Consider the following 15,349-nt stretch of genomic DNA (forward strand, 5'->3'; position numbering starts at 1 on the left):
TGACGTTTTCAGTGGTACCATGTTTATTTATATCCATCTTGAATGCGGCAGCCAGGATCATATTTCTGTCCAGCCGCTTCACCGATGCCTCCATCTTGTGCCAGTCATTACACTGGCTACCTATTCGCTACAGGGTCCAGTATAAACTCATTTCTCTCACCCACAAAGCTCCCAACAGTTCTGCACCGCCTTATATCCCCTCTCTCATCTCTGTCTATCGCCCTACACGTGCCCTCCGTTCTACAAATTACCTAAGACTAACATCCCCCGTAATCCGAACCTCGCACCTCCGTCTCCAAGACTTCTCTCGTGCTGCGCCAGCTCTCTGGAATGCACTTCCCCAGACGATCAAACAGATACCTAGCCCCGACCTATTCAAGCACGCTTTGAAAACCCATCTCTTCAAACAAGCCTACCACATCAACTACTCAGTAAACTAACTTTGCCCTGTTCCCTCCTTCCAAATATTATTCTGAATCTGCACCCTACTATTCATCTGTCTCAACACCCTCCATGCACACGATAACTGCACTTGATACTTGACTATTGCACTTAAGCACACGGGCTGATGACCGGATCATGCAGCTATATATGAAAATCCCTATTTATTATAATTGCTCCGCTTAATTGTAAAGTGCTGCGGAAATATGTTGGCGCTATATAAATAAAAAATATTATCTTTTTGATCTCATGTTATTCCACTTTTTGTTCGACAGTATGATGATAAAGCATTGTTTATTCGGACTCCCATGACAGCACCACGAGAGAGGGGATCCGCCCTTTAGGAACAGGAAACCTACAGATACAAAAAGGACGGCACCTCTCCCACGCATCAGTTGGTGTCCTGTTCCTGAGGGGACGGGATCCTACAGAGAACCGGATCCCAGGCCGGCCGGCCGATACAGGTAGCGAGGGGGTCTCCTACCTTGGCCTGGTGCGGAACCCCTGGAGGACGCCACGGTGGCCCAGGATGGGTGGCACGGCGGTAGCGTATGCAGCAGGGAGCGGCGTCCGGAGGAGGTCCGTCTCCAGCGTAAGGCCGCCGCCGGTGAGTATGCCCCCCGGGGGCTCCTGGCTCCGGCGGCGCAAGTGCGGTGGTATCGGGGGCCGGCGCGGCTGCGGGGTGCCGAGACCGGGGAGCGCTACACTCCGGAGCGCCCGGGCGTCCCGCGTGACTTCCGGTCACGTCGGGGTCGCGGTGACGTCAGGGGGCGGGCGGAGGATGCGCTTCCGGGTCAGCGGCGCCACTGTGCAGGCGCGAGAAAACCAAGATGGCGGCGCCCATCGAAAACGCCGATAAGCGTCGGCTCTCTGGCCAGGTGCGGCGCCAGCTGGGGAAGGGAGCCCTATTAAGTGGGGAGGAGCGCGGCAGGAATACTGCTGTCCGGTGGAGGGGTATATAGGCAGGACCCTGGCAGGGTGCCTTGCCTTGGCCACAATATTGCGAGCAGTAATGGAGAGCGATCAGGAGCAGCAGCAGCGACAAGCATCACTGCCGCCCCTGGATGACCTTCGGCAGGTCAAGCAGAAAAAGAAAGAGTCCCGTGACAGTAAGGAACGTGCGGGACGAAGTGACCAATCCAGTCATAAAAGCTCCTCTAGGCAGACAGGAGCATCGACTGAGAAGAATCCCCCTCATTCTCCGGTACTTGATTGTGGCTCTGGTAAGTGATCTTCGTGAAAGTTCACTCAGTGACGGGACCCCCCTTCTGTGTTTTATTCTAGGGGAAGAAGGCTACAAGTAAAACTAAACAAAGGGAATGCGCACTCTGTGCATGCCCATTACCTGACTCATGCCCCCAAAAATTGTGCCCCCCCTGTATTCAGCAGACAGTGGCGGAAGAGTCGCCCGCGGTAGCGGCGAGTTTAAGGGACATAGGGCAGAAATGAAGGAAACCCTAAAGTCTTTGTCCCAGCCGGAAAGTCTAAGGGGCGGGGTCCCGGTGGAGTCCGATTCCTCGGCAGAATGGAGGAGAAGTAGAGACTCCCAGGCTTCATCTCCCTCGTCCTCCTCAGGAGAAGAGGAATCTGGGCGGTTTTGTCTGCCACTTGACCGTGTAGACAAGCTGGTCAAAGCAGTCAGAGGGACAATGGAAGTAGAGGAGCCTAAGCCCCAGTTATCCATGCAGGATGTCATGTTCGGGGGCCTGGAGCAGAGGAAGCGTAGAGTCTTCCCATTAAATCAGAAAATCCAGGATCTGATCCACAGAGAGTGGAAAAAACCGGATAAGAGAGGGTCACTACCACCAGCCCTCAAACGCAGATATCCCTTCGGCGATCCGGCAGTGAATACTTGGGACAAGGCCCCCAAATTAGATGCAGCCATTGCGAAGGCATCGAAAAAATCCTCGCTACCCTTTGAGGACATGGGATCCCTTAAAGATCCCCTAGACAGGAGGGCAGATACCTTCCTTAAGAATACCTGGGAAATGACTGCCGGGTCCTTAAGACCAGCAGTGGCATCAGCATGCACGGCCAGGTCTATGATGGTCTGGTTGGACCAGTTAGAGTCACAATTAAAACAGGGTACATCGAGGCAAACAATTCTTGGGGCCCTACCAACAATCCAAGAGGGAGCAGCATTCTTAGCAGATGCCTCAGCGGATGCAGTAAGAATGGCCGCCAGGGCAACAGGTCTTTCTAATGCGGCTCGTAGAGCCCTGTGGCTGAAGTGCTGGCAGGGGGACATTCAGTCCAGGGCGAAGCTCTGTGCTATTCCGTGTGAAGGTGAATATTTGTTTGGCGCAGCCCTGGACGAACTGCTTGAGAAAGCTGGGGACGACAAGAAAAAATTCCCAAATCTCTGGTCTGCGTCCTACCGACGTCCATTTGGTAGAAGGAGATTCGGTCAGGGGAGAAGGCGCAATTCTTCGCCTATTAGAGACCGTCCCAGATGGGAAGATAGAAGGAGAAGAGGTACGGGCTACATGTTCAGACGCTCGTCGAGAGATCAAAAGAGACAGAATCAATGACTAGTAATTCCCGTGGGGGGTAGACTGTCATCCTTCCTCCCGGCATGGTTACAGATTACAAATAGTGACTGGGTGCGCAAGGTAATATCCACCGGGCTTAGATTGGAGTTTACCCAGGTCCCGCGGGATACTTTTAAATCAACTCCTTTAAGATCTTCACCCCTCGAACAAGCAGCTTTAGAAGCGGAGGTCTTAAGCCTTTGCCAGAAAAACGTCCTGATAGAGGTTCCAGATTCTGAGAGAGGAAGAGGGTTCTACTCTCCCTTGTTCCTGATCCAAAAACCTGATAAGACATTTAGGACGATTATTAATCTACGTTTCCTTAATAAGTTTTTGGTTAATCGTACTTTTAAGATGGAGTCCATCAATACAACAATAAAAATATTGTTTAAAGGGTGTTTTATGGCAGTCAGATTTGAAAGATGCGTACTATCATGTACCTATCCATGCAGATTTCCAGCAGTACCTGAGAGTGGCAGTTTCAGTAGACGGCACAGTCCATCATTATCAGTATAGAGCCCTTCCCTTTGGTCTCTCAGCAGCACCCCGGGTATTTACAAAAATAGTGGCCGAGGTTATGGCTCATTTACGGGAAGTGGACATCTTAATTGTTCCATATTTAGATGATTTTTTGATTGTGGGAAAATCAGTGGGCCACTGTATATCCCAGATAGAAAAAGCTAAATCAAGGTTAGAAAACCTTGGGTGGATATTAAACTACGAAAAATCCCGACTCCAGCCCTTAAAGATACAGAAGTTTCTAGGCTTACTATTAAATTCAGAAACTCAGCAGTGTCTATTACCATTGGATAAATTGCAAAAGATACAGCAGCAGGTCCTTCAGGCGATTGATAATCCTTCTATGACCCTCAGACAGGCCATGTCCCTGTTAGGCTCTCTAACCTCATGCATCCCAGCAGTCAGGTGGGCACAATTCCATACTAGAGCCCTTCAGAAGGACGTCCTGGTTAATAGCAGGGCCTTGGGAGGCTCCTTACAGGGTCAAATGTTGCTAAGCCCCTCAGCTGTTACGTCGCTTAGATGGTGGCTCGATGACAAGAACCTAGCCTCAGGGGTGCCCTGGGTAACGCAGATAACCCGTATTATAACCACAGACGCTAGTCCCTTCGGTTGGGGGGCCCATATGGGGAACATAGTGGTACAGGGACATTGGGATTCTGATGCTGAGATCTCATCCAACCAGAGAGAGCTATTGGCGATAGAGCGGGCAGTCAAAAAACTCATTATGTACCTACAGGGCCATCACGTGAGGATACTCTCGGACAACCAGGTAGCGGTAGCATATGTCAACCACCAAGGTGGAACCCGTTCCAACGCCCTGATGCGGATAACAGAACGTCTCCTTCAGATAGCAGAGGAAAGTTTTCTATCTTTAACAGCCCTCCACATCAGAGGAAAAGACAACGTGAAGGCAGACTTTCTAAGCCGCAAGGCTCTGAAGCAAGGAGAATGGGCTTTGAACAGGGATATTTACCACCAGATTGTCAGCAGATGGGGTCAGCCAGAGGTGGACCTCTTTGCCACCAGAGAAAACAGAAAAGAAAAATCGTTCTGCTCTCTGAATCCCAGGGAAAATCCACTGGCAGTGGATGCCCTCCTGATAAGATGGAACTTTTCTCTGGCATACGCCTTCCCACCATTAAATCTTCTACCTCTGGTAGTAAGGAAGATCAGGCAAGAGTCATATTAATTGCCCCCTTTTGGCCCAGGAGGACCTGGTTCGCTTAGTTGAGGACCATGTCGGTATGCGATCCCTGGGTACTGCCAAACCTTCCGGATCTGCTCTACCAGGGGCCAGTCAGCCACCCGCAAGTAGCGGGACTCCATTTGACGGCGTGGTGTTTGAGAGGACACTATTAAAGGATAGAGGGTTCTCCAAGAATTTAATTGATACCCTCCTAAAAACCAGAAAACTAACTACCACTAACATCTATGCTAGGACCTGGAAGCGATTCCTGTCCACCTTTCAGTTTGATGTCAGAGACGGAATTCCCACGAAACATATTCTGGAGTTTCTCCAGAGGGGTCTCGAATTGGGTCTCTCCACAAGTACATTAAAAGTACAGGTTTCAGCCTTAGGAGCCTTGTTTGCATGTGATATTGCCAATAACTATTGGGTAGCAAGGTTCATCAAAGCAGCGGCTAGATCGAGACCCATACACAAAGACAGATGTGTGCCTTGGGACTTAAACTTAGTCCTTACAGCCATGACAGAAAGTCCGTTTGAACCTTTGGATTCTGCCTCATTAAAGATTATATCTCTTAAGGCAGCGTTTCTAGTAGCGATAACATCCGCACCTAGAGTGAGCGACATACAGGCACTTTCCAGATTGGCCCCTTACACAGAGTTCTTACAGGATAGAGTAATCCTAAGGCCAGATCCAGCATACCTTCCCAAGGTAGCATCACAAGTTCACAGGACACAAGAGATAGTTCTACCTTCCTTCCTCCCTAATCCGACCAACCCTAAGGAGCAAAAACTTCAGGCATTAGATATTAGGAGATGCTTACTTAAATATTTAGCAGCCACGGATCCTTGGAAGAAGGAGAATGCATTATTCCTATCCTTCCAAGGTCCCAGGAAAGGTTGTAGGGTATCGAAACGCACATTAGCAAGGTGGATTAGGGAGGCTATCTCTCTTGCCTACACAGCAGGTGGAGGTCCGGCTCCACAGAACCTGAGGGCGCATTCCACTCGTGCCATGGCATCGTCTTGGGCAGAAAGATCTGGAGTGTCAATTGATCAGATATGTAAGGCGGCCACCTGGTCATCTCCTTCCACCTTTTTTAACCACTACCGGTTAGACATGGGTGCCTCCTCAGATCTCACCTTTGGGCTAAGGGTGCTGCAGGCTGTAGTCCCTCCCTAAGTTAGTTTACATCTCTGTAATTCTCTCGTGGTGCTGTCATGGGAGTCCGAATAAAGTATTAAGTTACGTACCGGTAACGGTATTTTTCGGAAGCCCATGACAGCACCCTTAGTTCCCTCCCTTGTTCACATATAGGGGTGCACTCCTTTAGAAGATTGTCCACAATTTACTGTATGTGGGAGATGGTATAAAAATATTTCTGATAAATAGGGTAGATAGGTTGTATATATTATATGTTGTGTACTAACCATGGTAGCCTCTCAAGCTCTGTAATCCAACTGATGCGTGGGAGAGGTGCCGCCCTTTTTGTATCTGTAGGTTTCCTGTTCCTAAAGGGCGGATCCCCTCTCTCGTGGTGCTGTCATGGGCTTCCAAAAAATACCGTTACCGGTACGTAACTTAATACTTTTTTGCCTTTTTTTATGGTGTTCACTAAAGGGGTTAACTAGTGGGAAAGTTTTATAGGTCGGGTTGTTTCGGACGCGGCGATACCAAATATGTGTACTTTTATTGTTTAGATTTTTTTTCATTCAAATATTTAGTGATAGACTAAATATTGTTTTGTTTTTTTTTTTTTTAAAAAAAAAATTAACAATTATTTAAAAACATTTTTTTTTACTTTATTCTAACTTATACTTTGTCCCACTAAATCATTTTTTTGCAGGCTGATTCTATAGCATGCAAATGAAGCAGCACACAGTGCACTGACACTGAGAGACTTCCTGACATGCACTGCGCATTAGGCTTGTTTCACATTTCTGTTTTTTTACGTCAGTCAAAATCCGCCACTTTTAGAAAAAAAAAAAACAGATCCGCCCCTTTTTTGGCGGATCCGTTTTTTTCCCCCCATAGACTTACATTAGCAGCGGATTTTGACTGAGGGGTGTCAGTCTCGCCCGTTTTTGACGGATCTGTCAGATTTGTAGCAGTTCCCGGGCGGAGGAGACGGACTCTGAAACGTTTTTTCAGAGTGACGGTCCGCTATTTTGTATTGCGCATGCCCGGCAGACTTGCTCTGGCAGGGATTTTAACCCTGAATAGCGTTCCGGAAAGGCAGTGAGGAGGAAGAAAAATTCTCCCTCCCTCTCTCTCTCCCTCCCTCTCTCTCTCCCTCCCTCTCTCTCTCTCCCTCCCTCTCTCTCTCTCCCTCCCTCTCTCTCTCTCCCTCCCTCTCTCTCTCTCTCTCCCTCCCTCTCCCTCTCCCTCTCCCTCCCTCCCTCTCTCTCTCCCTCCCTCTCCCTCTCCCTCCCCCTCCCTCCCTCTCTCTCTCTCCCTCTCTCTCTCTCCCTCCCTCTCTCCCTCCCTCTCTCCCTCCCTCCCTCTCTCCCTCCCTCCCTCTCTCTCTCTCTTCTTTTCCAGGACGCAGTCCGACTTCAGCGGATCCGTCAAAAAAAAAAAAAAGGTCCGGTGGCATACGTTGGTGTCACAACGGAAACGGATCCGTTTTTCACATCTTTCACGGATTGCAACTGAACAAAAAAAACGGAAGTGTGAAACAGGCCTTACCAGGAAGTTTCTTAACTCTGGTGACTCGTGCTGTCAGCCCTCTGCCTGCTCCCAAAATGCTGCGATCGCAGCATTTCGGGGGTTAAAGTGGCGGGAGCAGTCTATGACCTCTCCTGGCACTTAGTGCCGGGTGTCAGCTGGGAGAATCAGCTGACACCCAGCCGCGATCGGCCGCGCACCCCCCGTGTGCGCGGCCAATCGCGATGACGTACTATTCCGTCCATGGTCAAATTGGCCAAGGGCACATGGACGGAATAGTACGTCTGATGTCAAAAAGGGGTTAAAGTGTTTGTCTGGTCTAAAATAAGTCTGCAGTCGCTCTGTGTCTGAATATCCCCAGCACCCACACTGTGTGCTGCAAGGATTCATCGGTGTCAGCGCCAGGTGCGGCACTGATATATGTTATGCAAAATCCCATCCAGAATCTGACATTTGGGCGCAGCCCTACTCCATAGACTTGTATGTAGCGGGGCCGCAGGCAGTAGACGGCTGCGCCCACTGGATGATTGCATCACTAGACAGGTCGTGGAGCGAGGCTGCGCCCACTTGTTAGGTTCTGGCCAAGTGTATGCAAAACTGTGCGTGCTGGGGGATTCATAAGTCTGCAGTCACACAGAGTGACACACAGTGTGACTGCAGACTTATCATTTTAAACCGGACAACCCCTTTGAAGTAAGGGGCAGAAAAGCCACTGAGGGTTGGTGTTGCTTGTTTTCTGCACCAGGTGGCTTTATGGTTTCTCGGGTGTAGTTACCCTCTCTTCGTCTTGGCTGTCCATTTTTGGACCTCACAGTGTGCCGTATGCCATGCAGTTCCCTCTGTGTTTTGCACATAGCTGGCACCGGCAGACATGTACCGCATTCTCCCACTCACCCTGGGCTTATTAACCAGATGACGCGCTCTTTCTGTGCATGTTTCCGTATTTCTGTGTGAATTCTGACGTGTCTCGTATCAGCACAATCTGTCAATAAGATGTTTGTCTCCTTTTGCTAATATATCCCGTATGTTCCTGCAGATTCCTGGAAATGTTAGAGAATAATAAACGTCTGGCTTCTCCGGTAGCGACCAATGGACAAAGCCCTTCCTCCGGTTCTCAGTCCCCTGTAGTCCCTATAAACTCTGGTTCTCCTGACAGTTCTGGCCCTGGCACGCCTCTTCAGATACCAACTACAGTGCCCGCATCTCCTCCCCTGGCTGCGTCTCCTCCACCTTCTGCTCTGGATGTCTTTGAAGTCTCTGGTCCTTCTCCATCCACAGTGTCATCTCCTCCTCTGTCTCAAGCACCTCAGCAGAAACGTGGCTTCATGTCTCGTTTATTTGGTTCCTCCACTCCTGAAAGTCTTCCAGCTAAGCCAGGTGCATCCACAATACCTGAGGCCTAAGGGTTTTCGTTACTGGGCTCCCAATACAGCAGACTGATGCTATGTGACCGTGCACATTAGGATATAGTCAGGGGGGCCCTCATGGGATTTTGTAACTATATATGGGGGGCAGAGGTTGAACTTGTTGCATCTTCATACCTTTTTTACTTTTAGCTTTACAGTGCCGTAGTATCTTAGGCAGCTTATCCCCTCCTTAGAAATAACAAGCCCTTTTGGCTAATGACTTCACCAGACAGAATCTAATGTCCTTGGATTGTTTTTACTTCTGTCCAATGACCCCGTGTTGTCTCGTTCCTCAGCAGAGACCCCATCACTTGCAGAACAACCCATGAGGGTGCAGAGCGTAGAAGACTTTGTGCCTGAAGACAGCTTAGATCGCAGCTTCCTGGAGGATAGCTCAACACAAAGAGATCTAACGAGAGCGTCTCTGAGACAAAGGCGAGACAGTGACAGGTGAGTATCTAAATTTAACCCCTCAATGTAACTAGATGTATTTGTACATCACAAATTGACTTCCATAGAGGCTTGGGGATATATGGTTACGTCTTGGTGGTCATACGGGCACAGATCAGAGAGCGACCGAAGCACCTAAGTTGTTAGGCAGACGGAGCTCTCTCCCTCTCAGCTCCAGGTAGGTCAGTTTGATTATAACGATAGAAAATTTGAATCATTTTATTTCTTTTTTATAATTTAATTTAGGTTTAAAATAATGCTTAAAAAATACATTTTTTTTAGACCTGCATCTTTAACATTTTTCTGCTGATAGAGCTGTGTGATTTCTGCATGGCGATCTGATGTCATTGAAACAATTTTGGGGTACATACATTTTGATAGCTTTTCACTTTTTTTGACAGGTGCTGTAACCGAAACAGCAAATCTGGTGTTTTAATTATTTTATTTTTTCTCTTTATCCCATGTTGTTAGCTTTTATATTTCGATAGTTTGGACTTTTAAGGACGTGGCGATACTGAATATAATCATTATTTTTATTTGTATTTGTTGATTTTTGGGTGCTTCAGACTTTTTCAGTTTTGATTGGTATGACAGCATATAGTAGAAATGACAATCCTTGCGATTATAAAATTCTGATATATCTTATGATGCGTCATTGATTACGGAGATAAGAATATCTCTGTAAGTGGTTTATGATAAATAACAAACAATGAATGTCCCTCTTTCCAACACTTGACATGATTTGGGGATTTTTTCCTCCCTTTATCTGGCTGCAGTGATGGGGACGTATCTGGGACAAACCCCATGGTCGTCGGCTTCCAGGATGATTTGGATCCTGACGACAGGATAGCTGCTAAATCTTCTCTGGTCGTCATCCCCAGTAAAAACATTACTTTGTCCAGTGATGATGAAGATGCCTCTGCCCCTGTGCACATAGCCAGGGATGAAGACATTGACACAGAGTTATTTTCATGGTGAGAGATGCCAAATGAACTCTAGTATGGTAATTCCAGTCAGTCCCGTAATATTTACCTATTATATCTTTGTTGCAGGAAGCCCACTCAACCCTCAGCCCCTCAAACTCGCCCTGAGAAACAGAACACATTACCAACATCAAGTCAGTCCTCCATCAAAGTCAAGAAAAGTAAAGCAAAAGCTCAGGAGGACTCTGACAGTGATCCAGAAGGGCCTATAGCCACGCAGATGCTTTCGTTTGTCATGGATGACCCTGATTTTGACAGCGAAGACTCAAACCAAGTATCGAAGACTAAGGTGAGTCCTAAGTATAGAAGCCAAGAGGTACTAAAGTGAATTTCTTTGAAATTGGTGGGCTATCATCTGGAGAGGTCAGCAATGTCAGGTCGGATTGGGCGTGCCATCCCACCGATCTTCTGTTACTTTGTCCCACCTAAAAAGGCTGCAGAAATTTAGCTGAAGATTAAAAAATCCCTTCAATGCAATGACAAGCTTATCGTCCTATAGGAGGATTTCCCGGTGCTGAATAACATGTCTGAAAGCTCCAGCGAAGAGGCGTCATCTGTCCCTACACAGCCAGTAAAGACCGCCGTGACGTCCTTCAAGATGAGGCAAGACACCGATCTTTTTGGGTTGGGGTTTGATGAAAAGATGATCAAGGATGGCGAGGAAGGTGAGTGAGGGAGCAATTTATAATTCTTTTATTATGGCTATCCAATGTCACAGAATACAATAAATATCAGTACATTTGCCCTCCATAGTGGTTTCTGTTTCTTTTTATTTATTTTTTGCAATGCCATATGCTGATGCACTTCTTCGTGGCACCGCATCTTCCAACAGGGTGAATCCCTTGTGCTGATCTCATGGCTGCGTGGACATGTGAAAGGATGCTAGTGTCCAAGAGAAAGTATATTAGTAGATGATCGTTCTGTACAATAAGCCATTACTTTCTTTTTGGTTCAATGCAGCAGGAACAGAAACACCCAATGGAAACTGATTCCATAGATTGCTATGAGCTTATTCTCAGACACTGACTCTGATACAGCCGCCGGATGGGTGCACAAATTGTACGGGTATGTGCACACGTTGCGGATTGCTGTGCGGATTTTTCCGCACAGAATCCGCAGGTAAAATGACCTGCGTTTTACCTGCGGATTTAGTGCAGATTTCTTGCAGATTTTGTGCGGATTTCGCCTGCGTTTTTACACCTGCGGATTCCTATAATGGAAGAGGTGTAAAAACGCAGCGGATTCCACACAAAGAATTGACATGCTGCGGAAAATAAACCGCAGCAAGTCTGCGTGGAATTTTCTGCAGCATGTGCACAGCGGATTTGGTACTGTACACTGCATGGAAAACTGCTGCGGATCCGCAGCCAAATCCGCAATGTGTGCACATACCCTACAGCTTTGGCATCACTGTTTCCACCTCTGGCCTAAAACACCTGACTGGATACAACTGATTTATGGAAGCCCACCCAAGTGGCTTCAGTATCAATTAATGCAATGGATCAACTCTTTAAAGTTGGTCCTTTTTTGTGTGGGGGCAATTTCTACTTATTCAGATGTAATTTTTGTGCTTGGTCAATTTTCCTGCAGCTACCAACACAAGGTAGGGAGAAATCAGGAAAGGACTGGTTCTCTGGAATGAGAGAATCCTTGCACTTGTTCTCTGCTTTTTTGCAGGGGATGTCTAGGACTGATGACCACGACATTGGTGGTGATCATGGTCTGACACCTGACAATCCACACTGATGAAAACTAGAGTGGCCAAAACTACGCGAAATACAGGGATGGAACACGATGACCCCATATATTGCTTAGTGGCTACTGCACTTTACCTCCCATTTAAAGTGAATGTACTTGGCAGAGATCACTAAGCTATACAAGGGGATGTTGTGGTCCTTCCTATACATTGATATATTGTGGATAGGTCATCAATAGTTCCATTTCGGACAACCCCTTTAATCCCCTAATATGATAAATGTAAAATAGCTTTTTATTAGGGCAGCTCCTTTAATAGATATGTATTTTTTTTATATTTAGATAAGGATAGCAAAGTCTCCAAGGAGAAAAAGAAGAAAAAGAAAACAAAGGAGGTAAGAAAACGGTTTCCAAAAGGAGATCTCTGACAGTAACGTATTATCTGTACGCCCCGTTATGAACCACTGAGCCACCTGTTCTCTAGGAAATTGTGCTCGGGTCAGAAAGGTTAGACAGCTCTATTTTGACCGTGACAATGGCATTCTTCCAGTTTGGGTCTGCCAAATTGCAGTTTTCAGCCTTTTTCTTCTGACCTCTTTTAGACAGAAAAGAACCTCCCGTGTCCATAATGATTAGAGCTATAAAATAATTGTACGATTTATCCGATTTTTAATGAACACCATAAAAAAAACAATGGAAGATTGACTGGTTTCTATTTGTCTGATTTTACAAAGAATCAAGCGCAAATAGATCAAAAGATGATATGTATTCCAAAGTATTATCAATGAAAACGTCAACTCATCCCTCAAAAAAAACAAGCCCTCTCACAGCTCCATACTCAAAATATTAAGGGAGCTAAAATTTCAATTAAAAAAAACCTCAAAAAATGAAGTCACAAAACCAATTTTTATTGTGTTGAAGTAATAAAAAATCAACTGTTGGTCAATATGTTTACACTGGACAAAAATAATAAAAATGTTATAGGTATTTCAATTTGATATGAAAAATGTGGAAAAAATGTGTTGTGCTTCTAAGTTTCATTCCCCAAAAATAAATAATATAAGGTACCGTAATCCTTTATTTATGGGACTCCAAGCAATTCTGAGGATGGGGAAATACAGCTCCGTCCTGAATGGAGTGAGGTGTGCATGCTCGACCGTCTGCTCCATTCATTGTCTTTTGGACTGCCGTGTGCAGTACTTTACAATTTCCATCAGTTCCATTGACAATGAGTAAGCAATATTTTTGTTTTTTGGGTAATAACCCTTTAAAACATTAGAGAGTTGAATGAATATATTGGAGGGGGGGGACTGCCTGAGTAAAAGCTGAGTTTTCACATCAGGTGGTGGTCTCCTTTTGAAGTTAGCTTGATATCTATAATCCTCAGTGTGTAATGTCAGCTGGGCATTAATTTCCCCAACAGACTCCAGAAGAGGATAAGTCCGCGAAGAAAAAGACTAAACACAAGAAAAGCAAAGAAAAAGAAAAGGAGGAAGGCAAAGACGAGAAGAAGAAAAAGCCCAAGAAAGGCAAAGAGAAGAAAGAGATCGATGAACTGGAGGCTTTCCTGGGCGGAGGTGAACCCAGCAAGCCAAGCTCAGGTGGGGAGTATGAGGAGCTTTAGGTTGTCCATGCTCATCCTTGGATTGAGATCTCTGCCTCCCTCACTTCGTCCTCCACCCAGAGCAAGCACAGCCTTGTTCTTCAGCATGGTGGTGCTCTGCAGCAACCTCTAACAGAGGAAGAGGTCCATCTTCTCCCCCCATCTTGGATCTGGATTATTGCTTCTCACCCAGCGGAAGCAAGACAACACTACAAGTGCTCGAATTGGGAGGAGCCTTGAGGGGAAGCCTTTACGTGTCTTGCTCGCTCTAAGACCTTCAGCTGTACCCTGGATTCATTCCGGTCTCTACTGACCTCCATCGTACTGTATGAACCAGAAAACAAAAACTTGCACCTCTGCACTAAATCCCAGGCTGCGTAATCTCGCCACTCACTTCCAGTAATCTCTGCACTCTCCTCATTAGTAAAATCGCGGGAGGACCAACCCTGACCAGCATGCGTGTCTGCAGCAACACTCCACCTGAACTAGACCCCTGGTCGGTGTTCATCTCCAGGAAATTGAGGCCTTAAGTTCTCTGCCCTTCTTTTAATCTGTTCCCTAATTTACTGGATTGTTTTTAATGCAAGGCAATTGCTGCCACCCAATCAAGGCAGCCACTTTACCACGGTGCCGTCATGGGCCGACCAGGACGCCAATACATCCAAGAATTCCCCAGTTGAAATGAATTTCTCAAGGGGGAGGCAGAGAATTATTGGTTTTTAGAAGCGACTGGTGTTCATTTTCCATTTTTTTGTGTTTGTGGTGCGGTTGTTCAGTATTTTCTTTTGTTGTCTGCTCTGTCTTCTCCCCTTTCCCCCCTCGTGTTTGAAGTGTTGGGTACTTTCTATCATTGGTGACCAAATTGTGAGGTCAGAAGCAGAATGGCATGAAGCAAATTCATTCCAGCTCCCCTGACCCCCCTGTCTTATGCCTCCGGGCTTATGCTGATGGCTCCTGAACCGAGACCCTTGAAGGGGGCCTTTACCTGCGGTTAACCCCATCCCCCCTCATGCTCTTCCACTATTATAAAACCCGACCTCTTGAAGGTTTGATGCAACTGCACAGATCTGTACAGAGGTGACGTCCTATGTCTGCGTATTGCTTGTTGAACTTAGAAAGGGGGGATGCACATTAAAAGAAAAATTGCTGTAAATTAACTCTGACTCCATTACTGCACATGGGAGAATGCATCTTATCAGAACCCAGTAGAGCAAATTTGGGGATTTAAGCTCCAAAATGGCCGTTTTGACTTTTGTGAAAGATCAGGTCACAGAGAGCTGCATTCAGAATTCTGCTCGATTCCTGTTAGCCCTCCTATAAAGACTGGTACCATAGATGGCCATTGAAACTAATGGATGTGTAATTTCCTCTGCAGCAATGATCGGCTCAGGGATATTGATTGATCGCGGGGATTTTCATTTCCTGTCTACAGCCGTTGATGATTTCCATTAAAGCTTTATTGACAAGTCTTTGGCCATTACTGCATAGACATTCCTGGAATACGTCAATCGCCTGTGGAAAGTCTTGCTAATAGTATAATGGCCATCCTGTGTCCCAAGGGGGCGCCCACATCTCGGGTCAGGATCGGTCCAAGCCAGCAAAGGAAATCTACACTGCGTCTGCTGTACTCCTGCATATATGTATTCTGGTATTGCAGATAACATCTCCCAAATATTAGCTGTTTCCAAGAGGAAGCATTCAGATTGTGAGCAATACAGGGAGTTAACGATTCGCCACCGTTGTTCTGTAGTAGCAACTGGTGAAATTATATGGGCCTTTCATAGCAGCCTGGTGATACAGTCTCACTATCTTCTCCGCTTAGTTATCTAGACATTACCTGTTGTAATTGTTGCAGAATTAATAG

The 15,349-nt window shown here is 46.6% G+C and overlaps 1 protein-coding gene across 2 annotated transcripts in view; it reads left to right on the forward strand.

Moving 5' to 3' along the window:
* RABL6 (RAB, member RAS oncogene family like 6) overlaps positions 1–14,953 on the forward strand; it is a 53,093-nt gene extending 38,140 nt beyond the window's left edge. Inside the window, exons 10-16 of one of the 2 annotated variants that reach the window (XM_073556015.1) lie at positions 8,385–8,725; positions 9,051–9,204; positions 9,981–10,178; positions 10,257–10,476; positions 10,687–10,852; positions 12,225–12,277; positions 13,306–14,953. In XM_073556015.1, coding sequence (XP_073412116.1) covers positions 8,385–8,725; positions 9,051–9,204; positions 9,981–10,178; positions 10,257–10,476; positions 10,687–10,852; positions 12,225–12,277; positions 13,306–13,506 — 1,333 coding nt within the window. In that variant the 3' untranslated portion in view covers positions 13,507–14,953. The remainder of the gene's footprint in view (positions 1–8,384; positions 8,726–9,050; positions 9,205–9,980; positions 10,179–10,256; positions 10,477–10,686; positions 10,853–12,224; positions 12,278–13,305) is intronic. The other variant, XM_073556016.1, reaches the window with a different exon arrangement.
* Positions 14,954–15,349: the final 396 nt, after the last annotated feature.

This window comes from Dendrobates tinctorius, unplaced genomic scaffold (assembly GCF_039654945.1).
Source record: "Dendrobates tinctorius isolate UK_male_01 unplaced genomic scaffold, ASM3965494v1 ptg000231l, whole genome shotgun sequence".
Lineage (NCBI taxonomy): Eukaryota > Metazoa > Chordata > Amphibia > Anura > Dendrobatidae > Dendrobates > Dendrobates tinctorius.